Source organism: Triturus cristatus, chromosome 3_1 (genome assembly GCF_964204655.1).
Source record: "Triturus cristatus chromosome 3_1, aTriCri1.1, whole genome shotgun sequence".
NCBI classification, from domain to species: Eukaryota; Metazoa; Chordata; class Amphibia; order Caudata; family Salamandridae; genus Triturus; species Triturus cristatus.
The window spans coordinates 300,685,102-300,712,490 of record NC_140583.1 but is presented as its reverse complement, the minus strand read 5'-3'; the positions used below and the strand labels follow the sequence as shown (position 1 = coordinate 300,712,490).

The 27,389-nt window shown below is 48.3% G+C and overlaps 1 protein-coding gene across 3 annotated transcripts; it reads left to right on the top strand.

The window, feature by feature from the left end:
- Positions 1-6,828: 6,828 nt before the first annotated feature.
- On the top strand, positions 6,829-16,079 carry SENP8 (SUMO peptidase family member, NEDD8 specific). 3 transcript variants are annotated; one of them, XM_085643962.1, is made up of 2 exons: positions 6,829-6,940; positions 14,796-16,079. In XM_085643962.1, exon 2 carries the CDS (start codon positions 14,816-14,818, stop codon positions 15,440-15,442), a length of 627 nt encoding a protein of 208 aa, XP_085500088.1. In that variant the 5' UTR covers positions 6,829-6,940; positions 14,796-14,815; the 3' UTR covers positions 15,443-16,079. The 3 variants fall into 3 exon arrangements, with proteins under 3 accessions (XP_085500088.1, XP_085500087.1, XP_085500089.1); XM_085643961.1 differs by having other exon boundaries at positions 6,894-6,995; XM_085643963.1 differs by lacking the exon at positions 6,829-6,940 and adding an exon at positions 10,252-10,386.
- The last annotated feature ends 11,310 nt before the right edge of the window (positions 16,080-27,389 follow it).

The following is a 27,389-nucleotide window of genomic DNA, read 5'->3' as shown; positions in this document are numbered from 1 at the left end:
ATACTGCAGCTTTTGGAGCGCATTCTGTTAGAGGAGCAATGACCTCTAAAACGTTTTCTGCCAGTTCTCAGGTAGAAGACATTATGACTGCGGAAGATTGGTCGTCTGATTCAACTTTCAAAACATTTTTATCACAAACCAGTTGTTGATGTGGCTTCGACGGTGGTGGATCAACTTTAAACTAGCATAATCAGAAGCCTCCATGGACTGCCATAGAATAAAAAAAATTCTAGCTTACGTGTTAAGAATGTACAATTTTATTAAAGACATGGAGGAGAGGATTGTCCCACCCTAGAAATGTTATGATTGTATACTATGATATAGATTGTTCATTTCAAATACTGTGATTTCATGCTAAATTATGTATAATGATGTTGGATTTCTTTCCACCCGTAATATTATTGGAGATATATATCTAATGAATGGTATATTACGACTGATATTCTCTTTTCAGGAGACCAGAGTAAACCGACTTGAGGGGGTCAAGATGGAGTCCTATCGGAATCATCGAAAGAAGTTCCTGTGGTTAAAGGACTGAGTTTAATGGTTCGCAAAGAAAGAGGAAGAAGAATAATATACAATGACATTTATGCGTGTTGCAGATACCAGATTGGTGCATACTATGGAGGGAGTTGTCCTTCCGGGGTTATGCTAGTTAAAGGTTATTGGCTGCTGTATCCTTTCAATAAAGAAAGAGAAGCATAATCCTCGCCTCGGTGTCCTTAATAGAAATGAAAATTCTTAACGCGTCATCTAGAAAAACTTTTTTATCCATACTGGTACAGTTTGTTGTGCTATATATATGGAGTCTGCCGATACACCCGCAGGCAGCACTCTGCATCCTCACCCTGCTCCACGCCTATGCGGAGCACTCGATTCAACGTGTGCATAAAGTGCTCCACTTCCCCATTTCCTTGTGCCACTGTGGGGGTCACCTTTCGATGCTTGATATTGAGCGATAGCAGGCACTGCTGGAAGTCCGGCCTTTGGGGGCCCATGTCTGTCTTGACTTCGTCTCGAAGGCTTGAAGACTTTCTCTAGGCCTAGCTTCACTTTCAAAAATGTGATGGACTATACCAGCTCTATCACGGGATATTTCATATGACTGTACACTAACACTGCAGTTAGCTGCCCATCCGGGAAACTTCCTAAGTCCATGCTGACTCGGGACCAAGGCAGGCAGGTTTACTGAGTGATTATCGGGCCAGGCCGTGGTTCCCCATTGGTGATCGTGCAGGAATGACCTCCCCCAGGTCATTGCCAACAGCTTCCAGTCTCGGAATTTTGTGTGACAAGCTTGTAATGTCCGGCGCGCGATGAGGCGTTCTAGCCTACAGCACTGCCAGAGTGCGCTAGCGCTGACGCCTGACGTCAGACGCTAGCGGGTATTTAATAAAGAGGCGTGGCCTCGGCGGGCAGTCGGAGCCGCGTGTATAAACCAGACCAACGGCTCCTGTGTTTCTTAAGCGCGAGCGCGCTAATATGCAAACGAGCATTTATTGAAACGCTACACTGGCGACGAGGGAGTGTTTCTGGACCCTGCATTAGATGCATGTGGCCTCACAGGGCTGAGTGTCTGCCCCCCATGTATTTGGCCAGAGATCGGTGTTCTCTCCTGGGAGGCCCTGAGGAGGCGGCTGGTGCTGCACATGGGACAAGCGGTGAGAGGCCCATCCAAGTGGCCCGGGAGCATTACCCCACGAGTGTTGGGTGGCAGGGTAGGTACAACCATTAGCCAGCCGATGCCTGTCCTGTACTCCGGAGCAGGCCCGCGCCCTGTTGGAGTGTCCAGGCCCCGAGGACCCTGAAGCTGGATCCCTGAGTGATGTGACCCCACTTGATGGTGAGGAGGCGGGGCCACACCAGACGCGCACTGGGCGCTGCCCACTTCTTGCGATCGCCGAGGAAAGAGAAGCTGACGGCCTCCGCAGCACGCTGAGCACGTGCCAAGATGGCGTTGATTCCCGCCCTAGAGCCATTCGTCGTTGATGGTGCCCCGTCGTCCCTTGCCCCGCGCTGGAGGGATTGGACAGACCGCCTACAAATATATTTTGAGGGGGCAGGCATAGCTAGGAAAAGACGCAGAGCCTTACTGCTCCACCTTGGCGGCAAGGACATCCACCGCATCTACAAGACCATCGTGGAGGCAACGCCAAAGACATACATCACGCTGCTGAACGCCCTATATGCCCATTTCGAACCCATGGAAAACAGAGACTATGAACGGTTTATCTTTTGTCAAGCCAAGCAGGAGGCCGACGAGTCTCTAGATGCATTCCATGGCAGGCTGAAGGAGCTTGCCAGCACGTGTGGGTTCCGAGATGAGCAGGAGGAGATCCGAGGACAGATCATACAAGGGTGTTACTCATCCAAACTTCGAGTCACCATCCTCCAGGAAGACGGCAAGCCCCTGGCGGACATCCTCACATTAGGCCGGTCAAAGGAGCTGTCGCAGGCGAGGGCCTCGCACATGGAAGCAGCTCTACATCGCCCCGTAAAGACAGAACAAGTCAAGGTGGCAGAAAAGGTGAATGTGGTACGGCCCAAGATAAGACCAGCAGGAGTAAAGAGACAACCGGACACAAAAAGGAAAGACTGCGGGTATTGTGGAGGCCAGCCCCACCGCATACAAGAGTGCCCGGCAAGAGGGAAGAAATGCAGCGCATGCGGATGGATGAACCACTTCGCAGCGGTGTGCAGGTCCACCAGAGTCAAGAAAGAAGCTGCACACGCGGTGCGGGAAGAGGCGGATAGCGAAGACATGGATGATGACACCGAGGAGTACCCAGTCCACTACGTATTCGCGATCAACCAGCCACAAAGGAAGAAGCGCAATCTTCCAAAATGTCGCATCTTGATCCACCAACAGGAAGTAAAAGCGACCATTGACACAGGGGTGTCCATTGAGTTGATGGCCGCCAACGTCTATCACCAACTACGCACCAAACCCCCGCTACGAGAAGCAAGGATCCGTGTATTTGCATACAGCCAAAAGACGCCCATCCCACTCATCGGGTGCTTCAAGACGGAATTGCAACACGGGGAGGTGAAGATAGGCACCACCATCTATGTCACAGAAGAGGGCAGTGGTATGCTGTTGAGCGGGCAATCGGCCGAAGAGCTGAGACTGATATCGTTTGCCATGGCGGTCCTGAAGGAGGAGTTGGATACCATCATGGAGGAGTTCGGGGAAGTGTTCAAAGGAATCGGGTGACTGAAGGGGAAAAAAGTGTCCTTACATATCGATCCATCTGTCCAACCGGTGGCGCTGAGGCACAGGCGAATTGCGTTCCATCTGAGGCAAAAGGTCGAAGAGGAGCTGGAGGCTCTCGAAAAACAAGGCATCATAGAGAAGGTCAGTGGACCAACCCCATGGGTGTCCCCGATCGTCATTGCCAGGAAGCCAAAACAGCCCGGACAGGTCCGCATCTGTGTGGATATGCGCCTCCCCAACGCCGCCGTAAAACGGGAACGACACCTGACGCCCACCATTGATGACATCTTGGGGGAGTTGAATGGGGCCAGGTGGTTCTCAAAAATGGACCTCGGATCAGGCTATCACCAGCTGCCACTCCATCCAGACTTGAGGTACATAACTACCTTCTCTACACACGTGGGCCTCAGACGGTATCGGCGCCTGAACTTTGGTATCTCGAGTGCCGCCGAGGTATTCCAGAATACCATTAGAGAAGTCCTCAGCGGACTCCCTGGAGTGCTGAATGTGAGCGATGATCTGCTGATCTACGCGTCAACCGTTGAGGAACATCACCAGAGGTTGAGGGGAGTCCTCAAGAGAATCCAGGAGTCAGGCCTGACTCTGCACCGGGAGAAATGCCAATTTTTACAGAACAAAATTAGTTTCTTTGGGTACACATTCTCGTATCAAGGAGTGGCCCCAGACCCGGACAAGGTGAAGGACGTTCAAGAAGCCCCAGCCCCAACAAACATCTCAGAAGCAAGGAGTTTCTTGGGCATGGTAAACTTCTGCGGACGCTTCATCCCCGACCTCTCCAACCTCACCAAGCCTCTCAGGGAATTGACAAAGTCCACGACCACATGGCAATGGGGCCCCGAACAAGAGCAAGCCTTCCAAGCAACGAAAGCAGCTCTGTCGGCAGACACCACCTTATCGTACTTTGACCCCGCGAAGCCCACCAATGTGGCTGTGGACGCCAGCTCCTATGGTCTGGGAGCGGTGTTGGCGCAACTTCAGAGCAATGGAGAGTGGGCCCCCATTGCCTACGCCAGCCGGTCTTTGACCGAGACGTTACAACGATACTCGCAGATCGAGCGAGAGGCCATCGCCATCCATTGGGCCTGTAGACATTTTCACGTATACGTGTATGGCCATCACTTCACGGTGGCGACTGACCACAAGCCACTCATACCTCTCTTCCAAGGGTCAGTTTCAAAACCTCCACCCAGAATCAAGAAAAGGATACTCCAACTGCAAGGGTACGATTACCGGGTGGAGTACATACCGGGAGCCACAAATCCGGCAGATTACCTGTCTAGGCACCCGCGTAAAGCCACCAAGGAAGAAAGGGACGAGGCGGAGGACACAGAAGAATATGTCCGGTTAGTGACTGAACGATCACGACCCCTTCCTATGAGTCTGGACGCAATCATCGACGTGTCAAGAAGAGACGAATGTCTGCAAATAGTGGCGGCTGCAGTCAAGTCAGGGGACTGGAGGGCCATCCAAGAGTCGCTAAATAGGAGGACACCCCATGCCAAAATGACACTGGAGTCCATCCTGAGGATAAAGGGGGAACTGTCCATTGACAGCCAAGGATGTCTGCTACGAGGTCCCAGACTGGTCTTGCTGGCCAGCCTCGCCCAGCAGGCGGTAGACCTAGCCCACAGAGGACACCAAGGAATGGTAAAGACCAAGGGCAGGCTCAGAGCCAAGGTATGGTTCCCTGGCATGGACGCAATGGTAGAGCAAACGGTGAGAACCTGCAATTGGTGCCAAGAGGCAGGACAGTCGGATCGCCCTCACCCAGTGGTGACAGAAGAAAACCCCCAGAGGCCGTGGGAATGTGTGAGTGCCGACTTCGGGCACCTCCCAGATGGACGTCATGCACTAGTCATCATCGACGATTTCACCAAGTATCCAGAGGTCGAAATAGTGGGGAGCCAAACTGCCACAGAAGTGATTGCAAAGTTTGAGAAAACCATCGCCACTCATGGCATATTTGAGGTGGTCAAGACTGACAATGGACCCCCTTTTCAGGGGCAAGAGTTTGCAGAATACCTCAGGAGCTGGGGGATCCATCACCGCAAGGTGACACCACGCTGGCCCCAAGCACACGGCGAGGTGGAACTATTTATGCGCACCCTAAATAAGACAATACGCATAGCCATGGTGGATGGATCTCCTTTGGAAAGGGCGATTTATAGTTTTCTGAGGGAATACAGGATGACCCCCCACATCACAACGGAGGCAGCGCCAGGAACGGCCACCATGGGCCGAATAGTGAGTGACACGCTTCCCCACCACCCGACTTGGGTTCCGGCACAGGCCAGCAACGAGAAGACTCTGGCCAATCGGACTCGCTCAAATGATCAAGCCAGCCGGCGGAGAGGAGCTAAGGAGTCATCGATCCAGATACAAGATCGAGTGTATGTTAAGGACCGATACCCTGGAAGCAAATTTCGACTTCCTTTTGAACCACGACCATGGACTGTCACCCGCCGGACCGGCACGACGGTGACCGCCCAGAGAGGAGCAGAAACGGTCACCAGGGATGTGTCCTTTTTCAAGAAAGCCCATCCTGGAACACCTCCGTGTCCCGGGTTTGAGCCAGAGGGACGGAGCCCGAGCCAACTGTGCGGAGACCAGGAGGGGGAGGAAGCTCCGGAGGACGATTACGATCCCAGGGACCGTGACCCCCAGTCCCTGCCAGCCACGCCCGGGGGTAACCTGCCCAGCTGCTCCTCGCCCCAGGATGAGCACAACACCCCAAGGTGACCCGGTACAGAGGAAGCCAATCCCACTATGGTTTGCGGAGGAATCCAGCACCATCCTCCCAGCTGGCTGACTATCTGGTGTAACCCGCAAGGACTGGCGGACTGGTAACAGATCCATTGTTTATTTGTATATCGTGTTAATTGTTTGCTGTTTTGATAAAGTTGGGAAGGAGTGTAATGTCCGGCGCGCGATGAGGCGTTCTAGCCTACAGCGCTGCCGGAGTGCGCTAGCGCTGACGCGTGACGTCAGACGCTAGCGGGTATTTAATAAAGAGGCGTGGCCTCGGCAGGCAGTCGGAGCCGCGTGTGTAAACCAGACCACCGGCTCCTGTGTTTCTTAAGCGCGAGCACGCTAATATGCAAACGAGCATTTATTGAAACGCTACAAAGCTAGTGCATTCTGGACTTCGTAGACTTGTGCTTCCTTTAAACCAACTTGATTAACACAACTGATATACTTTGAAGGTGGAACTGTCATGCTTGTAGAAAATTGACTCAGGCGGTGACCCAACTCACCAGCCGCAGTAAATCCTGCTCCAATCAGCCCTGCTGATGCTTAAATTACTAACTTGCATGAAGCTCCCCATTCCATTTAGAAATCGGTGAAATCAGCGAGGCTTGCGCAGGCTGTGACCTCATGTCGCCACCCAGCTAGGTCAGAGACTGGCTCACCTCTGACCAGCCGCCTCTAAAATTCTGCGCGATGAATACAGCGCCCGCCAATTGGTACTGAGCAGCTGAGCTCAGACTGTTCTGTTAACACACTGTAGAACTACTTGCGATTCCACAGCCAATAAGCGCGACGGAAAATTATTTAACGTACTTTGATTGGCTAAGGTACATACTGTCCTCCAATGCTAGCTCACCTTACATAATACAACTTCCTTTCACCTCCCTAACGACTCTTAGAATATGTTCGAGGCCTAGGATTGGCGACCCAGAAACGGTGACATTACGGACAAACGCCGTAAGTGGAAAGATAATGGGCAATGGATATAGGGTTGAATTTGCGAAAGGTCCACGTGAGTAGCGAGCGGGTTACTGTAATTCTGTATTTTTTTTCCATTTTTATTTTTGTTTTTGTTTACAATGGGAGCTGCAGATTTAAACAAAAGGTGTTGCTAGAGGGCTTGTTGCTATCGTGGTATTGGAAGCTGGATTAACGGCATTGATTGCTATACAAGAGCCAGTCAATTAATTCCTGGGCCTTTGAATCACAGTAGTTGAATACCAGGGTGTAGCGTAGCAGGCGAGGAGCATTAATGGAGCTGGTTAGAGCGCCAGCGCTTCCTGCGTTGCATTAGTAGAGTACCTCAGCAGTGCTACAAACTAGACTGGTGTACTTTGTCCTCGCTCCTCTAACCCACCTTGTTCTATGGTGTGTTGTTCTAATGCTAGATTATTATTATTATTATTATTTTTGCAGAGTTTCATATAGCGCGAACTCGACCCGAAGGTATTGGAGCGCTGTACATGAGCACAGTATTTACATTACATATTCAGGAACGGGAGATTAAGGGATTTGCCCAGAATCACAGGATATGGACGCGACCCGAGGCTCGAGCCCTGGTTTCCAGCACCAAAGTCGGCAGCAAAGTCGGCAGCGGACCACATCCTCTCGAATAGGGTATCGGAGCGCTTTACAAAGCACCAGTTACATTACATGAGGACATACATTCATTAGGTCTCGCCTGGCTATCGCGTAAGCGATGGATCAGCGAGACTTATGTAGGGGCTTCAGAAAATGCTCCCAAAGGCTTCCCAAGCGGATCGGGTAGCGGTTACGCGCACAACCACGCACATTCCATTTGCCATCAGCTACTTCCTGCGCGTGCGCCGCCTCACGCATTCAGAGAGATTTAGTAAGGGGCACAAGACCTTAGGAATGCGGTTTATGGCCAGTGCATGTGAGGCATTCAAGCGCGAAGCTGGCATCTGGCATCGGACTTGAAAGCAGCAGATTGCTTTCGCCAGCGCGCGCTGGGCCTCACTTCCGGCATCCCCTCTTACAACTTTCGTTATAACTCACACCCCATATGCTCGTTCCCTCCCACCCTTCCTTTGATGTCCGCTTTTCTTGTTGTTTACAAACCACACCACACACTGCTGCACGCCACACACTGCTGCACGCCGCACACTGCTGCATTACACACTGCTGCCCGCCTCACACTGCTGCCTGCCTCACACTGCTACACGAAACACTGCTGCACGCCACACACTGCTGCACGCCTCACACTGCTGCACGCCACACACTGCCGCACACTGCTGCATTACTCACTGCTGCATGCTGCACGCCGCACACTGCTGCACGCCGCACACTGCTGCACGCCGCTGCACGCCACACAGTGCTGCATGCCTCACACTGCTACACAAAACACTGCTGCACGCCGCATACTGCTGCACGCCACACTGCTGCATGCCGCACACTGCTGCATGCCGCACACTGCTGCATGCCACACACTGCTGCATGCCACACACTGCTGCACGCCACACACTGCTGCACGCCACACACTGCTGCATGCCGCTGCACGCCGCACACTGCCGCTCGCCGCACAATGCTACATGAAACAGTGCTGCACACCACGCACTGCTGCACGCCGCACACTGCTGCACGCCGCACACTGCTGCTCGCCGCACACTGCTGCACGGCACACTGCTGCACGGCACACTGCTGCACGCCGCACACTGCTGCACGCCGCACACTGCTGCACACTGCTGCATTACTCACTGCTGCATGCTGCACGCCGCACACTGCTGCACGCCGCACACTGCTGGACGCCGCACACTGCTGGACGCCACACACTGCTGCATGCCGCACACTGCTGCATGCCACACACTGCTGCACGCCACACACTGCTGCATGCCGCTGCACGCCGCACACTGCCGCACACTGCTGCACGCCGCACAATGCTACATGAAACAGTGCTGCACACCACGCACTGCTGCACGCCGCACACTGCCGCACGCCGCACACTGATGCACGGCACACTGCTGCACGCCGCACACTGCTGCACACTGCTGCATTACTCACTGCTGCATGCTGCACGCCGCACACTGCTGCACGCCACACACTGCTGCACGCCACACACTGCTGCACGCCGCAAACTCTTATAAATGCGAGACCTATTGCATTGCAAATGCTTGTTTTTGTTAGGCACGGGGAGATAAAGTGATTTGCCCAGGATGTTCATTGTCATTGCCGAGACTCGTACCTAGTTCCCCAGATTCTAGGTCAACCGCACTAGCCGTTAGGCCAACTCCTCTCCCTTTGTGCGATTAAAAAGAATAAACCTATGTGCAAACAGGTGTTCGTTCACCTCGATGGGGAAGGAGGGATGGCTCGCAGCACAGGAATATTAGGGGGCACGTTGTGTTGTGGAACAGCATAAACATTGTTTTGCGACTCTTCAAAGAGGATGTAAAATGTAATTCGGGGACCTCAAGAGAATGGACCCAGAGGGCTGATATTGTTCTCTGACACTGAATGCCACATCGTTTCTTTTCGGTTTCCTAATATATTGTGATGTAGCTGGGTAAACTATTTTATAATGTGATGGGATTTCAAGAGGAGATTTTTCTAGTTTTTTTATTGAGCTTTGCATATCTTTTTTTCAACCCAATTGCGCACTATTGGTGCACGTGGACACTCAACTGGTAAAACTGGCCCTAAATGGGCAGATTACTGCACCCTGTATGAAGTTATAGGCTCATCACCAATTTTCCACTGTGACTGCTTGTCACATACTCCCAGCAACTGAATCCCAGTGATATGAGTTTAGATTCCCAATTCGTTCATTTTAAAGGTATTCCTGTGTGTACGATTGGAGACTGGGAAGGCTATAATATGTTTAAGGTGTAAGTAAGGACCGTATGGTAAATTGTGATGACGCACCCTAAGTATCATGATGTGGATTCAGGGGCGTAGCTTGGTCACTATGGTTAGTTGGGAGGGCGGTGTGAGCTTCAGATTTCCCAACAATCACGCTGGGGCATCTTGTTAAACCACATTATATGAGAAGCCGGACCTGAGGGGGTTTGAAGGGAAATTGTAAATAACGCTGGGCAGCAAACTGCGCTCGGGCTGCGGAGCTCTTTGAGTTTTTCCAACTCTCTGCTCCGGCAGAACGCGAAGTTGAACAAAAAACTCGGCTGGCCACGGAGTGGGTGGAGTTTACAGCTCAACCTACCATTACGACACTGGTGGCTTTACTGTTTACAGCCTAGATGCCACGACCTAGTACAAAAAAAAGTACCATTACGTCCTTCCTTTTCCGGGCGGGAGAATTTTCCGGGCAAGCTGTCTGATCCTGTCATGGCAGCTTGAAGTTCACGTGCCACGGTAGCTGCCGGCTGGGAGCTTCGCCCGCGAGCTGTGCACAGCAGAGAGGGAGTGAGAACGAAGAAGACTGCGAGGTCAGGGGCTCACAGAGTAGAACGGTGTGGGTGAATGGCTGGTGGTGTGGGGTGGGGTAGGCTGACTGGATACCCGATCACTTACTGCTCATTACAGCAAGGAAGATGCAAAAACAAACAGTATACCCAGCTTGGCTGGCGTGTTAGGCTTTTCCGTTTGGGCGTACGTCTATTGTTGTGGTTTTGTTGTTTTAGATTATGGTTTTACCTCCGAGTGATCCAAAACCCAGATTTGGAGCTAGAGTTAGGCAAATGCAGCCATCTTTCAGCTTTGGTTGAGTGGAGTGTAACTAATGTATAAAGGGAGTGGAGGGCAGATTGTGGTACTTAAAACAAATTCAACATTTCGTAAGGCCTTCAAAGCATAGGAGAGGGAGTGTGTGTTTTTGTCAGTCTGGGCATGTAGAATTTCCAGGTGAAATCCAACAGACGCTTCATATTGCCTGGCTGAAAGCACTTGCAGCCTGTTGTATGTTACAACCACACAATTCCCAACCACGCATGCCTGAACAACGAGGTCCTAACAACGACCGTATTTTAACCACGCTTGCCTTTACAACAAATTTAGTTGTAATGGTATATTTAGTAAAGGCATATACGTTGTTAAGGTTCTTCCCTGGCCCTCAGTTCCCCTGCCCTGAATACTTAAATCAGACATCAGACACCGCGCCTTGACCCCCAAACCCAGCCCTAGACTTTAAATTGACCCTGAGCCCGAATACCTCCACCCCTGAACTCAACCCTCCCAATGCCCTAAATCCTTCACCCCAAAACACTACCCGACTCCCCACCCTGAGCACTACAACAGCCCCCGCCCTAAATCCTTAACCCCAGAACTCAACCACACCCTGAGCCCTAGATACTTCACCCCACAACTCGACTCCGACCCCCTCCCCCACCCTGAGCCCAAAAAACGGCTTCCCCACCATTTAAAGTATATAGTAAAAAAAAATTGTACTTTGTTTATTGCCAAGCCGCTCCGTCCGTCCATTTCCCGTCTGGGCAGGAAGTCTCCTCCACCCAGTCCGACCCTCTGCCTGAGTCTAGAGTGCTGAACTACCACACGGTCAAAACCACAGATACGTGTGGTAAAGGCATATGCGTAGTATAGACTGGATGGTTCCGCCATCATTGTTAAGCCACGCATTGTTTAGACTGTATGGTTTAGGAAGTTTCCCCTTGCAGCCAACTATTTACTTCAGAATACATTTTTAAGGGGTGGGGTGTTAACACCCAAACGCTCCCCCTGGAGCTATGCCCCTTTGTGGTTTGGTCTGAGAGAGCGCAGGTACCCAGGCCAGGAGCCAGGTGCAGCAGTCAGTTGGCATGATCTGAATCTGGTAAATGACGAAGTTTGGATTCGGTGAGTGTGTGTGGGTTTGATGTAAGAATATTTGAGTGGAGGTTATATGTTAGTTAGGTCAAGTTAGTGTGTGAAGGAGCATCGAGGCGACTGCCATTTTGGCCGTCCTAGTGTTTGTGCTCTGGCCTAGCCGTTAATGGCAGGGTTACAGGGATCGGATTGCTATTTATCCTGGTTTGATCTCCTACAGGATTAAGGGCAAATACCCTGCGGCGCTCAAAGGCTCGACAGGTCGCCACAAAAATGGTGATCTGTTAATGGGCGGGTCCTCCTCCACCCAAGACCTATCTCTGAAGTAGCAGTTGAAGTGTATTACAAAAAGTATGGTAACTGATACTGCATGCAGTGGGGACGGGGTCAGTGAGCGTAAGTTCGGAGTCAAAGGTGTAGTTATAAACTAAAGTCTGTACGCTATTTTGTTCTTTCATCTTCAGGTAGCTACAAATAAAATAATGCGCAGCTTAAATGAAAAATAAATTTAAAAAAATATTATTTGTGAAATGCACTATATTACGTTATGAAACCTCTATTAGTTAATGCACTGCAGGGGTCTGTGTGTAATCTGAAAGCCACATAATTAAATCTTGGTTGGTGCAGTGGAGAATAGTGATTTGTGTATTTTTAGTGCAACAAGGTCACAGCCTGTGACAGAAAGCACTGTGAATATGTTAGTATTTTAAACTTGCATTACATACAGCATAAGATAGACTGCTACAAAATGTGCAAAAAGGTTTAATATAAAACGGTGTTTCCAATATATAGATTTTAGTAATACCTAGAGTGTATAATGCAATTTTCTTTTTACATTACTATCCCTTCAACACCTCCTGGGGTGTTCAGCGCTATATATATACAATTGCAATTAAAAGCCTGCCCTTCACAGCTCAGTTGTTAACTCTTTGCACTACCATTCCAAAATGATGAATCTATCATCAGAAATCTTTGAGTGATAGATCAATTAAAGCCGGTACCGGCTTCAAAACATCCTTTACATTTGCAGATTACCCTTTACATTTGTAGACGAACCTGTAGCGCACATTTGCATTTCTTTCATGCAAGCAAGCACACTGGCAGGAAGGCTTGTTTAGCTGTCTGCCTGGCTTTAGTCTCAAAGCACAGGAGACTGACTGAATGACACTTGAGCTGAAGCATTTGATCTGTCGAAATTAACCATACTGAAGCATTTGATCTGTTGGAATGAACCGTCCCTGGACAGTTGTATGTTTACAATAAGTAGGTATTTCATATATCAAAAATGTATGGGCACGTCGTGCCTCTCCGTTCCCGCTCACTTTCACCACTGCTCTGAAGAGATGATTAATACTGGGGATGGAAAGGGAATGGACTGAAACCCGAATCCAGATGATTTCTAGCAGAGCAATAAGTACGTTGTGGGTTGTAGTGTAGTGTCTTGTACCCATAGTTGTAGTCTGAGTTTTCATGCTAGTTTTACAGTTTTGTTTTTGATCATTATCAGGGGAAGGATGGTGTTTAATGTTTTGGTTATTCATCTTTCTTTTCTACTAAATGTGTGTTAAATTTATTTTCATGCATTTTCTGTTTATGATCATTATCGCTGGGGGGGTGATGTTTAATTAGTTGTTATTAATGCATCCTCCTATGCTCAGTGAGTGTTGTATCATCTTACACATGTTGATTGTTTTCAAATATTATAAGGGGGGAGATGTGTTGTGATGTGCTTATTATCTTTACACTCTCCCTACTCTGGCTCTCTGCCTGCCTGCTCAGCCTTGGATGAGGTATGATGGAATGTTGAGGGTGGTTGGGATTCTAGTGTGATCAGTTGGTGAGAAGGGGCTGAGCAGGGAGGACGCTGCTCCTGGTGGGGCATTAAGATGGAACAGAACATCTCCTGTTGACCTGTAACTTATGATTTGGATCTAATGAATAAAGCATCAATCATCAATACAAGACTTATGCCTGCGCCCATTCATTCTTCATAACATACTGCATGTCACAACTAGGGATACAACCTCTCCCTTTGCTCGTGGGTAGGCCAATATCAGTTAACGGACACACAGTTATGTTTAGCTTTCTCTTAAGGGAGTGGGAGCGTGCTTGCAAAATTACTATGGGCAAGCAAGGACACAGGAGAGCCCATCCCTGATGTGCTTTTACCATCCTTCTTCTGTTTTGCATGACTGTGGAGGTGAATTCAAACCCCACTGCCACCCAAGTCAGAAATTGCCCTTGTAGATGGCACCTCGATAATGTCCATTGTAAAAGTAATGCACAGGGATCATGGTGACGGTTATGAAGGCATGGGGTAAATGGTCTTTTGCTGGTGTTTTTTTGTTTAATGTTGTGCAGCTTTTCAGATGCTCGCTGTTGTTGTTGACTGCAACATACAGACGCCCTCTTCTGTTTGAGGGACATTGATGGTTTAATAAGGACGCACTGCCTAGGTAATTGTGGCTCATGGGCTATTAAGTGCAGGTGAAGTCACTATTTTCTATTCATTTCCTGATGAATTTTAATATTTGAAGTGGATACTAACTTTGGCAGCCCACAACTGCCTGCACCACACCTAAGTCCTCTTTTACTTTAAGTTCTGGTAGCCTGTGCACCTGGTTGTCTATAGGTTTGTGCCAATAGTTGTCACTAGATATTTAAACCCAAGAGTGAGTGAGGTGGAAGAGGGGCCTTGAAAGGGACTGAGTGAAAACAAATATCCGTACACATCTATTTCTTTAATTGTCATTGAAAATCTCTTTACTGGAGAAGGATATCTAAGTGTCAAAGCAGGTTACCATATCACTAGTCTCATCTTTTGCTTTCAAAATAGTTTGTTTGCATACACATGTTGTAAATTCCATTTATGCTTAAAGATTTCTTTATCAGACCGGTGTTGTCCAACTGGTGTAGCATGTACACCCATCCATAAATAAACCTCCAGATCTTAATAAAAATATGTTGGTCTGCCTTTGCTTCTCTTTTGGGGATGGTTGACATCTGACAGATGCATTTCATATATTTATGTATATATCGATGTGTATATATATCTTTTACTATCTTTTCCCCGCAGCTTCTGCCTCCCTCCAAATAATGGATCCTGTTGTTCTCAGTTACCTCGACAGTTTGCTGCGCCAATCCGATGTATCGTTGCTTGACCCTCCCAGTTGGCTCAATGATAATGTGATTGGTTTCACCTATGAGTACTTTGCCAGTGAGCAGTACAGAGACTATGCAGAGCATGTCTGTTTTGTCAGTCCTGAGGTGGTTCAGTTTATCAAGTGTGCCAGCAGTCCAGAGGAGGTGGCTATCTTTCTTGAACCATTGGCCCTGCCGCGGAAGAGGATTGTATTTTTGGCCATCAATGATAACTCCAACGAGGCAGCAGGTGGGACGCATTGGAGTCTGCTTGTGTATATCCGCGACAAGAATTGCTTTGTGCATTATGACTCGTACAGCAAAAACAACTCTGTTCATGCAAAACAGGTAGCTGAGAAGTTGGAGGGATTTTTGGGCAAAGGTACCTTTGTGGAGGAGCAGGCTCCTGCTCAGCAGAACAGCTATGATTGTGGCATGTATGTGATCTGTACTACTGAGGCACTTTGTGAGGAGTACCTGAGGGGGCGAACGAAACCTCTGCTGCAGCTCCTTACTCCATCCTACATCACACAAAAAAGAACAGAGTGGAAAGAGCGCGTGAAGCAAATGGCAGGAAAGTGACCTTCATACCCAGCCTATCATGTGAGCATTTCTCCATCCCCCAACTATAGGTGCCTTTACAGGGCATGCTGTGCAGACAAATGGCCTTTCTGCATAATCGACTCAATGATCATCCATGAAAGTTGTTCTTTGGGGGTGAAAAAACTTGAGCACAATCGGCTGCTAATCCCATGTCTTTCCCCTCGTGAATGACTGCTCCCATTACAATACCCCCCCCCCCACCCCCCCCCAATCATCTCATAGTCCGAGATGGAGCAGGGAAGGAGGTGTGACATCCATGGAGATACCCGGAGTTTTGAAGTCTAAGGCTATGTTCTTTGCATTACAGGGTGTGTATGCGTGCAAGAGAGTTCAAGAACAGCCAAGAGACAGCCATATGGTATATCATGATATAGGATGTCTGCATAGAGTTAGGGAAGTGTTGCGTTAGATAACCACTGTTTACATTGATTGACAATCTGCTATAAAGTGTGTTGAAAAACCTACCTTGCTGACGTTTGTGTATTTACATATATTTTGCAGCGCCCTGGAATAATTTGTTCTATATGGCTCCGGATTACAAATGGCAATAGATTAAAATGCCAGCTATTCATTGCTCTGACTGAAGAGCAGCCAAAAATAAAACCCTTGTGTCTTTTTTTCCGTTGATGTTATTTTGAAACGAGGAAACAGCTTTTTTCCAAACGTAAGCCTCAGTCCCCTTAAACTGCTTATTGCCCGGTTACTTACTGGTAAGTTTCATTACTCCGAGTCTACGACCTCCCTGTCACAGTCCTTATTTCTATGAGTGTCAGCTTGTACCTGCAGCCTTAATCAAACAAAAGTACATATACGTCTACCATCCCTTTTGTCTAGTCCACACCCACATCAGGTGGGATAGAAAAACACTGACCTCCTATCCGGAAACACTGTAATCGAAAGCCAAAAGGAAGCTTAACACAGGGCGGGAGGTGACTGGGAGGTCGTAGACTTGGAGAAATGAAATTTACCGGTAAGTAACGGGGCATTACCTCCTCGTCCGACGTCCCCTTCTTTCTGAACTGATACCCAAGCAATAAAATTGGCTTCATACACAACTGGTGCAGAAACAGTAATATTTATTACAATATGTTCTGATTAACACAACATTAATTGTGTGCCGAACTCAAGACTCTGTCACTGAAACTAGTTGAAGCATCATCACCCACCACCAATCTGTAGTGTGACACAAAGGTGTGTTGGGAGCTCCAAGTGTTGGCCCTGCAAATATCTGCCATAGAAGCGCCCTTCAAACGTGCCCAAGAAGCAGCCACTTATCTTGTGGAGCGACCCTGAATTGAGCCAGGCACTGACTTACCCATGGACTCGTATGCTGTAACAATCGCCCATTTCAACCACCTACTGAGAGTAACACAGATGGCTTCGTACATTGTTCTGCTAAACTAAATGTTACAAAAAGGCGAATTTACCTTATAAAAAGGACTAGTTGCATTCAGATACACACAAATGGCTTTCCTTGAATCAAATCAGTGCAGAAAATCTATATCCGTTGTCTGAGAGTTAGAGCAAAAAACAGGCAAAAACAACTCCTTCGAACAATTGAAAGGAGAAGGCACCTTAAGAACAAACTTAGGATCTGACTGCAGAACCACCCCATCCGGATACATTTTAAAATGGTTCAGAACACAGCAATGATCCTAATTCCCCAACTCTTCATGCAGACGTAATGACTTTGATTCTGAGGAGGAGGTGAAGGGAATATCTATTTTAGGGCTCGGAGCTTAAGGGTGTTTTGCAACATGTGAGAGACAATTTGGCATTTCCAGACACCCAGGGAGCTGAGGATTCCCTTTCTGAGACTGATGGTCTGGAGCCAAAAGCTTTGTCCTCCTCCTGTTTTCTTTACCATTACCTCCCATGGTTCCCCAAACAGTTTAGAACCAGAAAAGGGAATTTTCATGAGGATGTTCTTCTGTGCTGCTTCTGCCTTACGTGGCTTAAGCCACAACTGCCTTCCTGCAGCAATGGATGCACCTGCAGCCGCTGCTGAAGCACTAAGAAAATCATAAGGGCTGACAAAAAATGCAACTGCTGTCCCAACGTAGCCAAGTTCTCTGTGGGATCTTCATCCAGAAACATTTTCGCCAAAATACTTTGACAGACCTTTAGCATTGACTATGCCATATAGCTGATATATGCTGCTGACCCGATTGCCAAATTAGAAGCAGCAAATGACCTCTTTAGAGCCCCTTCATACCGCTTCTCTAATGGGTTTGAAAGCACTGCATCCTCCAACCTATCATACGCTGAGAAGTTAGCCCAGCCAATAGTGTATCCACCATCACAACCGCAGGGAATTCCTCTGCAAATCCCTGGTATCTCTTCACCAGGAATCCTAGAAATGCATACTCGCCCACATCTTTCCTTTTTCCTTCCAGAACATTCTGGTCATGTTTATGCATAGGAAGAGACTCTGGCTCCTTCCTCTGGTAGTTTGCAAAGAAAGCTTCTGCACCCTGAGTGTCTGGAAATTCCAAATTGTATCTCACATGTTGCAAGACGCTCTTAAGCTCTGACCACTGAATAAACCCTCCCTTCACCTCCTCCTCAGAATCACAGTCAAGATCCATCCGGAGGTTTAGGGGAATCCCCCAAATTTGTTTTTTAATGAAAAGCACCGTAAACTGCAGCCTCAATCATATTTTGCATGTCTGCAAAACAAGGGGCAGCTTGAGAAATGGCAATCATCTCCTCTTCAATATTCTTTCTCTTCTTCACTCTCCTTCCTCTTTCCATGATCGCAGATCAATGAAAAAAAAAAAACCCTTTCATATTCATCTAGAACAAACCTGGTCCAATCTAAAAGCTCATCAGCAACTTTTCCGCATCCTGCAACAACTTGCTAGGAAGCTAACCACCAAGGGAAATCCCTAAACCCAATGTCAGGACCTAAAACACCAATCGTCAACCAAAAAACAGGCCCTACAACGTGGCCTAATCATCATCATTAGCTTCTTTTTAAAATTAAACACTCCTAATGAGGCTTGAGCTCCCCAATCACTGCGTGAGCCACCCAAAATACTTAAACCAATTAGGAGGCTTGCGCTGCCTAATTACTCCCAGGCGTGAGTCTCCGAGCAACAGCCACCACCCACGAGACTTTGCGCTGATCAGCATTTCCCAGTGCAAGGATCCAGATTCAGTCCAGTCGAGAGGCTCGCACTGTCTCAGCCAATGACGGCGCAGCCTCTCAAACTCTGCCCCCCATTCAGAAACACGCCAGCCCTTCACAACATAGCATTGCCCCCGGAGGTACAGAGACCCTCTGGTCTTTTCTCCACAAAGCTCTTGCGATAAAAAACCGAACAGGAGCTGGTCCCACCAAAGCAGGGTCTCGAATGCTATGTTTAACCCGTTTTTATTAAAAAAGGCCGCTAATGATGAGCTCCTTACACTCAGGAGCTCCCTGAGACCTCTGCCCCCAGCATATGTTCAACAAATGAATCGACTCCATCAGTAAGGAGCTCACCTCCATCTCCTCAGCATATTTCCCAGCAGCTTGGAAGCACATGGAGGTCCAAAAGAAAAACCCTCTGAAGACCTCAAGAAATAATGACCAATCTCTCTATGTCGCTTTCCAGCCAAAGTTCTGGGAAAAGCAATAAACATCCAACCATTTTGAAACCAACAAACTCCTGGACCCCTCTCAATCAGGATTCTGCGCTAACCACAGCACGGAAATAGCCCTCATGTCAACCACTGATGACGTAAGAGCCCTCATGGACAACAGTAAAACTGCTGCCCTTCTCCTCGACCTCTCCGCAGCATTCAACACCATATCTCACTACACCCTCCTACACAGTGTCCACCAGATGGGTATCCAAGAAAGCCCTTAAGCGGATTGCTACCTTTCTCATAGGAAGAACCCAGAGCATCCGCCTCCCGCCATACTCCTCAGCGCCCAAGGACATCATTATCAGCGTCCCTCAAGGATCACCCCATAGCCTAACTCTCTTAGGCTACCCTGGTCAGATCTCCCAACACGAACATCATATCCTACGCAGATAACTCCTCCTGTCCCTCTCCTCCGACCCCTCCAGCACCAAAGCTAACTTCCACAGTTGTATGACCAATGTCACCAGTTGGATGCAAAACAAGTGTCTCAAGCTTAACACTGACCAAACCGAAGTACTCCTCTTCGGAGGCACCACCTCCCCCCTGGAACGACACTTGGTGGCCAACCGAACTCCACCCCCACCGCCCACAGAACATGCTAAAAATCTAGGCATCCGACTTAAGGGATTCCTCAGCTGGAGTCGCATAGGTATAGACACCGTTGGGGACATATGGAGATGGGACAGGCTGATTACCTTTAGTGAACTACAAAGAGAGTATCAATTAAGATAAGGAGCAATATTGGTACATTCAACTGAAACATACCTTAAGGTGTCACATTAAGGACTGGGAAACTATACTGGAGTACGCCCAATTAGAAGACCGATTGTTAACTAGAACCAATCTCTGACAAAGCAATCTCCCTTACATACAAGAAACTAATGAATAACCTACCTGACCCCCCTTGGGCCACTTCAGGTGACTGGGAATTGGACATAGGTATGTTGGAAGACAATGACTGGCAGGAGGCGATACAGAGTCCCAGAGAAATTGCTATACGGGCCAGATTCCGACTCATTCAGTTAAGAATCCTACACAGAGCGTACTATCCCCGCACACTTCAGTGCAAGATTAGACGGGCAGATTTGCACCACTGTGTTGGAGGCTGCGGATCATCCAGCACATTCTTTCACATTCTTTGGGAATGCCCAATAATACAACGATATTGGAGAAAAGTGGCGGGAGTGATGTTGGGGATTCAGATTCAACCGGAGGCACGCTGGCTCCAACTGGGCATTACGGGGGGATAGATGGCCAGCGAACACAAAAATATGGCTAATGCTAGCTGCTGGGGTCGCTAAACGCAATATAGCACGGCTGTGGGGTGCACGGATACCTCCCAAATTATCCTTCTGACAAATGGACATTGACTGGTTCCGCCTGGCAGAAGGTGGTGTATGACAGCAGAGGTTGCACCAAGAAGTGGGAAAAGATATGGTGCCCCTGGGAGAAATACAGATCCTAGAGGGGGTGAGGGGTGGGAGGCAAGAAGGGTGTGGGTCTGGGTGCACAAGATGAATCCATGTGTACTGTGTTAAACTGCTCAAGATATCTGCTTTTTATTATATGGATACGCCAATACTCCCTGCACAGCGGAGCATGTGCAATATATGATGGCCCACTGTATGATGTGTATCTGACTGGAACTGTTTTGTTGTTCAATAACAATACTTTAAAAAATATATATATATCTAGGCAGCAAACTCACATTGAGAAAACAGGTGAATACGGTCTCTTTGGCTTTCTTCCACATCCTCCTCGTGCTCAAGAAAACTTTCAAATTGCTCCCCACCGACGCTAGAAACGCCATCACCCAAGCCCTTGTCTCCTGCCGCTTGGACTACGGCAACATCCTATATGTTGGGATCACTACCCAAAAGCTAAACAGGCGTTCGACCATTCAGAACGGCAGCAAGGCTCATCCCCCAACCTCCCATGGCGAACCCACATAACACCCCACCTCAAAGCACTGCACTGGCTCCCCTTTGACAAACTATGATGGTTCAAACTCCTCACACCTACCAATCCCTCCACAACACCAACCTCATCCACAGAGTAAACTTCCACCAACCCACCAGACACCTACCCACAGCGTCCTTCTAGCTCTCCCACACTCCGCGCATCCTCAGAAGCAGAAGTGGTGGCTGTGCCATCTCCCACTTGGGCGCTAAACATGAAAGACCTCCCTCTCTACCTCTGAACTCAACCCTTCAGGAAGAAACTAAAAACCTGGCTTTTCAACATATAGTTGTAGCTACAGCACCCCTGCCCCCCACCTCTAGTGCCTGGATACCCTCACTGGTAAAAAGTTGCACACTATAAATCCACTTTGATTGAATGCAGACCCATGGCAACTAAATACATACCGGCACATCAATCAGGGATTTGTAAAGCGCTGCTACTCGCCCATGAGGGTCTCAAGGCACTGAGACATCCTGGAGACATACAATCTATAGAACCGGTTTGACGATGAACCTGCAGAAAAAAATATTTTTATCTTTTTAATTTTTTTTTTATATCCCACAGGATGTGGGTGTGGTCTGAAGGGATCGGAGATGTACATGTGTTTTTTTTTTGTTTTTGCTTGATTAAGGCTGTGGGGAGTAGCTGACACTCATAGAAGTAAGAATTGTGACGTGGAGGTCGGACGAGAAGTTAATGAGTACTTATTTATTGTAAGCATGATAAGATTCCAAACATTGTAAATTTGTAGAACTTCCTACCTGAACCATTTGCGTCTTTAGACACTCTCAGAAATGTCATATATATCTACAAACGTTTTAGTCCGTAATCCTTTACTCTGGTTTCAGTTCAATGTTGTGAGGTCAAAATTTCTTAGGGCCTCGTTATGAGTTTGGCGGACCGGCCACCGCTGCGGCATTACTACGGTGGCGCTAAACTCGTATTAAGGCCCTTAGTGTTTTTCCTAAGTAACAAGAAGCATTGCGTACAATGCAACATATATCATTCATAACATAATCGTTCCAAGACGTAAACTACCACACAGGGCAATCTCGAATTAACCTAGTGAATACACATGTTGATGTGGTATTTGAGAGATCACTGTTTGTAAAGGACTGCATGATGACTCTCCTTCGCATTGAAGTTGACCACCTGTTCATCAGCGCACGGAGAACTATTGTTGAACTGCACTTTTTTAAACCAGGTGGCTCCCGTGTAGTGTACTTCTTATGCAGTGATCTGTTACTTAACCAGTGCTCTGTTTCTCTTACACACACACACACACTCTCTCTCTCTTTAAAATAGCTTGGAAAATTGCACCTTCTCTTCCTATTTAGTTTACTTTAGTAAGTTTCAAATGTTGTATGTAATACTTAGGCCTTTTCGAATTTTTTTTTTAAATGTTGGGCCATTTTTATTCCACTGAGCTTGGGATGGGAGGCCTACGGTTGGGCAAGCTGCTCACAGATATCTGCACAATGGCAGACCTAAAAGCTTTGTGTATCTGTTATATGTTTACCACCTTGAATAGCAAAAACTAGTAACTGAAATCCAAATGCATTTCCCATGAAACCTCCAAACTAGTGACCGCCTGAGCAGAATAGCCTGGCGTCAATCCAATTGAATGCTGTGCAGCTTCCCTGGACAGTAGGCTGAGTTAAAGCCATTTGGCTTTGCTAATGGTATTATATAGCAAAGCAAATGGCTTTAACTTAATAAAAGGCGAGGCCTATTGCATTTTCAATGCTTGTTTTAAGGTTAGTATAAGCACATGTAAAAAACATAGTTTCTGAATACAATATAAGGCGATCTTTCATAATATTAAATGCAGTTATGTTTGCATGCAAGACAGACCTGTCTTGCATGCAGTATATTTGATTATTACATGGAAGCCCTGCCATACAGGACAGTCCGCTGTAGGAGAAGGGGAGCTTCTGGTATCTTGATGCTCCTATCTGTACGCGGTGAGAGCAGTTGGTAGTGGAGGAGTTGAATCTTGCAGCACTGTGTCGGAGAAGACCATGCTTATTTCCAGGCTCTGTATCAGTCCTTGCTGTTCAACTGAGTCAAAAGTTTCTGAGAGGTCAAGCAAGATCAGAAAGACGGTGTTACTGTAACTGATGAGGAAAGTCTCTTCCATTTCTGAAAGAGAAACTGTCTGTGCTGCTTAGTCTGAAGCCAGAATAGTAGTGCAGTAGAATGCTTTGTCGATCTAGTTTCATAAGTGATTCCTCTGGAGACCTTGCATGGCTGTCAAGTGGCCTTATTTTATGGGCCTGATTCACAAAAGTAAACTAAGACCAAAAGTCTAATTTTAGACCTAAAGTCTAACTTTACTACTACTAAAGTTAGACTGTAGGTCTAAATTTAGACTTTTGGTCTAAGTTTACTTTTGTGACTCGGGCCCTTTGTGCATTGCCTTCAGCTTGGCCTGGGCTGGCATGCGTCCATCTCTGTAGAAAGTTACATCAATGGTTTTTCCACCAGCACCATCTTTATAAAGAAGGCGCCAGAGAAGCGGACGTGACTTCCCATTATCCATCTCTGTAGAAAGTGAAATCACCCCATTTCAATAATTATTATTATTATTATTCTTATTTCTGATTTTGTATAGCGCCTGGTTACACTGTCAGTGTGTCCCCGCGCTGTCAGAAGAGCTAGTTGCTCCGTCAGTCAGACAAGACGGGGCTATTCTTTAGGAAAGAGGAATGTTTTAAGTTTCCTGCGGAAGATGAGCTCCGATGTTTCCACTCTTAAGCTCAGGGGAAGAGAGTTCCATTTATGTGCCGCCAAAGTACGAAAGGATCTACCCCCCATTCTGGCTCTCTTGTGTCTGGGGACAGCGAGGAGGCCTGCTCCTAATGAGCGGAGTTGTCGGGTAGGCGTATAGGGGCAGAGAAGGTTCCGAAGGAAGGCCGGGCCCTTGCCATGTACGATCCTGTGACCAATGCATAGGACCTTGAAGTCGATCCTTTCATTGATCGGAAGCCAATGTAGTATTTGTAGAGATTTTTTAGAGGCGGCTCTTCTAGACAGCCGGAGGACCAGGCGAGCGGCAGCATTCTGGATTGTCTGCAGTCGACGCCGACTAGTGGCGTTGGCGCCTAGATACAAAGCATTGCCGTAGTCCAGTCTCGACGTGACAAGAGCGTGGACCAGGGTCTTCCTTGAGGATTCTGGGAGCAGGTCCAGGGTCTTACGGAGTTTCCGTAGAATCGAAAAGCACGTACCAGCGACCCGTCTGGTGTGGTAGTCGTAATTAAGCTTTGAGTCCACCCATACTCCAAGGTTCTTGACCTGATCACTGGGGGTAGGGAGAGGCCCCAGGGTCTGTGGCCACCAGGCAGATGACCAGACTGAGGGGGTTTTTCCTACAATCAGCACCTCAGTCTTGTCTCCGTTCAGACGGAGGCAGTTCTTCGCCATCCATCCAGCCAGCTCTTGGAGGCATGATGAGAAGTTCGCGGCGGCTTGTTCAGCAGGTTGGGTCAGAGCGACCACCAGCTGAGTGTCGTCTGCGTATGTCACTACTTCCACCCCATAGCGTTCCGCAGTAGTAGCCACGGGGGTGACATATAAATTGAAAAGGGTTGGACTGAGGCTTGATCCCTGAGGCACTCCTTGACCGAGGTCAAAGGTGTCGGAGCGTGCTCCTCCTTGCTCCACCGAGAAGCTACGGTTAGTAAAAAAAGATTCCAGCCATAACCAGGCCGTGCCTGTCACCCCTCCTTTCTTCAGACACTGTAGCAGCGTATGATGTGCTACAGTGTCGAAGGCTGCGCTGAGGTCCAGGAGCACTAGTGCCGCCACATGCCCGGCGTCCACGTGCTTCCTCAGTGCCTCAGTCGAAAAAAGGAGGGCTGATTCTGTGGAGTGGCGGGCCCGGAAGCCCGATTGGTTGGTATGCAGGAGGCCTCTGGACTCTATGTGTGCTGAGAGTTGTTGGTTGACCAGCTTTTCCGCCAGTTTTGAGAAGAAGGGTAGGAGCGAAATGGGGCGCAAGTTGCTAAGCTGGGACGCACTGATATGGGGTTTTTTCTTAAGAGGCAGTACGACTGCTTGTTTCCACCCGTGTGGGACCTTGCCAGTGTTAAAAGAGGTAGACAATATATGGCCTACATACGGTGCCAGAAGACTCATGGCACTGGCCAGGAATTTGGCAGGGGCAGGATCGTGAGGGGAGCCTGATTTGATTCCTTTAGCAGTGGCTATCAAAAGGTCCTCTGTCGGAACCTGGTATGCTGTAAGGCAGTCTTCGATCTTTGCCTCCCAAGTCGCTTCTTCCTGAGGAGGTAGAAGGTTGGAGCCAATTCTGGCATCATCAGGGAAACTGGTGTAAATGTCGCGTACTTTTTTGTGAAAAAATTCCGCAATGACGTTACAAGATTGTACTGAGGTATCGGCCTGCTCTAAAGAGGGGGGAGGTGTAGTGATCTCTTTATAGATCCTAAAGAGCTCCTTGGATGAGCAGTTAGCACTATCTATACGGTCAGCGTAGAAGGTCGCTTTGGTTTTCCTAATTTGGAAGTGGTATTTTTTTATGCTAGCTTTGTACACCTCTCTTGCCTCTGGTGAATAGTTCTTTCTCCAGGCACGTTCGAGCCTCTTGCAGGCTGCCTTGGTTTCTCTAAGAGCTGTGCTGAACCAAGGTGCAGTTTTAGTTTGCCGCTCCGGGCCCTTATTGGCCCAAGGGGCAGTGATGTTTAGGGCTTTAGTGATGTGTCCGTCCAGGGCCATGCAAGCCTTGTCAACATCTACTCCTAAGTCTGTGGGGGAACCATTCAGTAGGAAGTGATATTCAAAAGAGTCCATGGAGAAACGGGCCCATTTCCTTTGTTGTTTATTGGCGCTATGGTGGGTTTGTTTATGGTGAGTCTTGACTAGGAAGTGAAAGGGGACTAGGAAGTGGTCGGTCCACAGCAAAGGAATGGGAGGGTCCTGTTTCAGATCCTCCAAATTACTAAAGATGGGGTCAAGTTGGTGCCCCTGTCGATGGGTCGGGAGGAGGGAGGCTATTTCTAATTGTATAGTTTGCAGCTCTTGACGCAATTCTTGAGCAGCTGAATTGTTGAAGTCTTCGAAGTGGAGATTAAGATCCCCTAATACAAGGAACTTCCTGTATCTCATAGCCAATGGGGTAGCGTTCTGGATGAGACTTTCCGCGAAGTTTCTACTACCTCCCGGGGGTCTATAGATTAATAGGCCTTTGATGACCGTATTTTTGTCGATACCGATGGAGAAAGCTCCAGTTTCGCTATCTTTTATATTAGCTGGTTCGAGGGAGCATGTCATATTCACTCTATAGATTATGGCAATGCCACCTCCCCTTCCCTTAGGTCTATCCTGCCTGCAAATTGCATAGCCAGGGGGAAGGGCCTCCCTGACTTCAGGGTCTGAGTCCTCGTCCAGCCAAGTTTCAGTGAGGCATAGTATGTCCCATTTGTTGTCTATTATAAGGTCGAATACTTCTAGTTTATGTTTTTTGAGAGAACGACAGTTAAGCAGAGCGCCACTGATTTTCCTAGTGTGCTCTGGACGGGCGTTGTCGTTGGGCGTGCTTGCTTTAGGATGCTTATTGAGGATGAAGCCACAGTGTTCACAGGGATTTGTAGGACTGCGTATACTGAGATCAATACTGTGCTCACATACCTTAAAGTATTTGTTGCGAAGGTTGAGGAGCTCCTCTTTATCGTATCGGTTATCTGGGAGGTGAGGACTAGGGGGTCTGGCCCCGTGCCCCGGTCTGCCGCGGACGGGCGCAGACGGGCTTGCCTTAGGCGCGCCTTCGGTGCGCAAACGGCGCTCCCGCTGCGCTCGTCCGCTGCGCTTCCGGAGGCAACACATGATATGGGCGGGGGAGGGCGTGGCCTTGAAAGTGGGCGTGGCCTGTGCGTCGCCGGGGAGGCGAGCTAGGGGTCGTTGCAGCCGTCACGAAGGACGCTGTTTAAGATTAGGTTCAGGTAGGTGAAGCAACAAGCTTAAAATTGAATAAACACAGTTAAAAACAGATTTAACAAGCTTTTAAAAAGAACGTGTCTCCCGGCGTCTGCCTGCGGAGCTCTGGCAACTATCTGTATAGGATGTGACATCACTGTATTTCCCAGCATCCATCTCTACAGAAGACATCACCTGGTTCTCACCAAAATCATGTTTAAAAAGAAGAAACCAAGCAAACGGACCCTGCTGCCACCACAGAAGTGACCACCGCAGATTCCCACGTTTACATCTGTATCACTAGTTTCCCATCTGAAACATCTTACTTCACCCCTTCGTCTCTCCAGTCGTCACAGATTCTAGCACAAATCAAAACCAGTGTAGACTAATCCGGAAG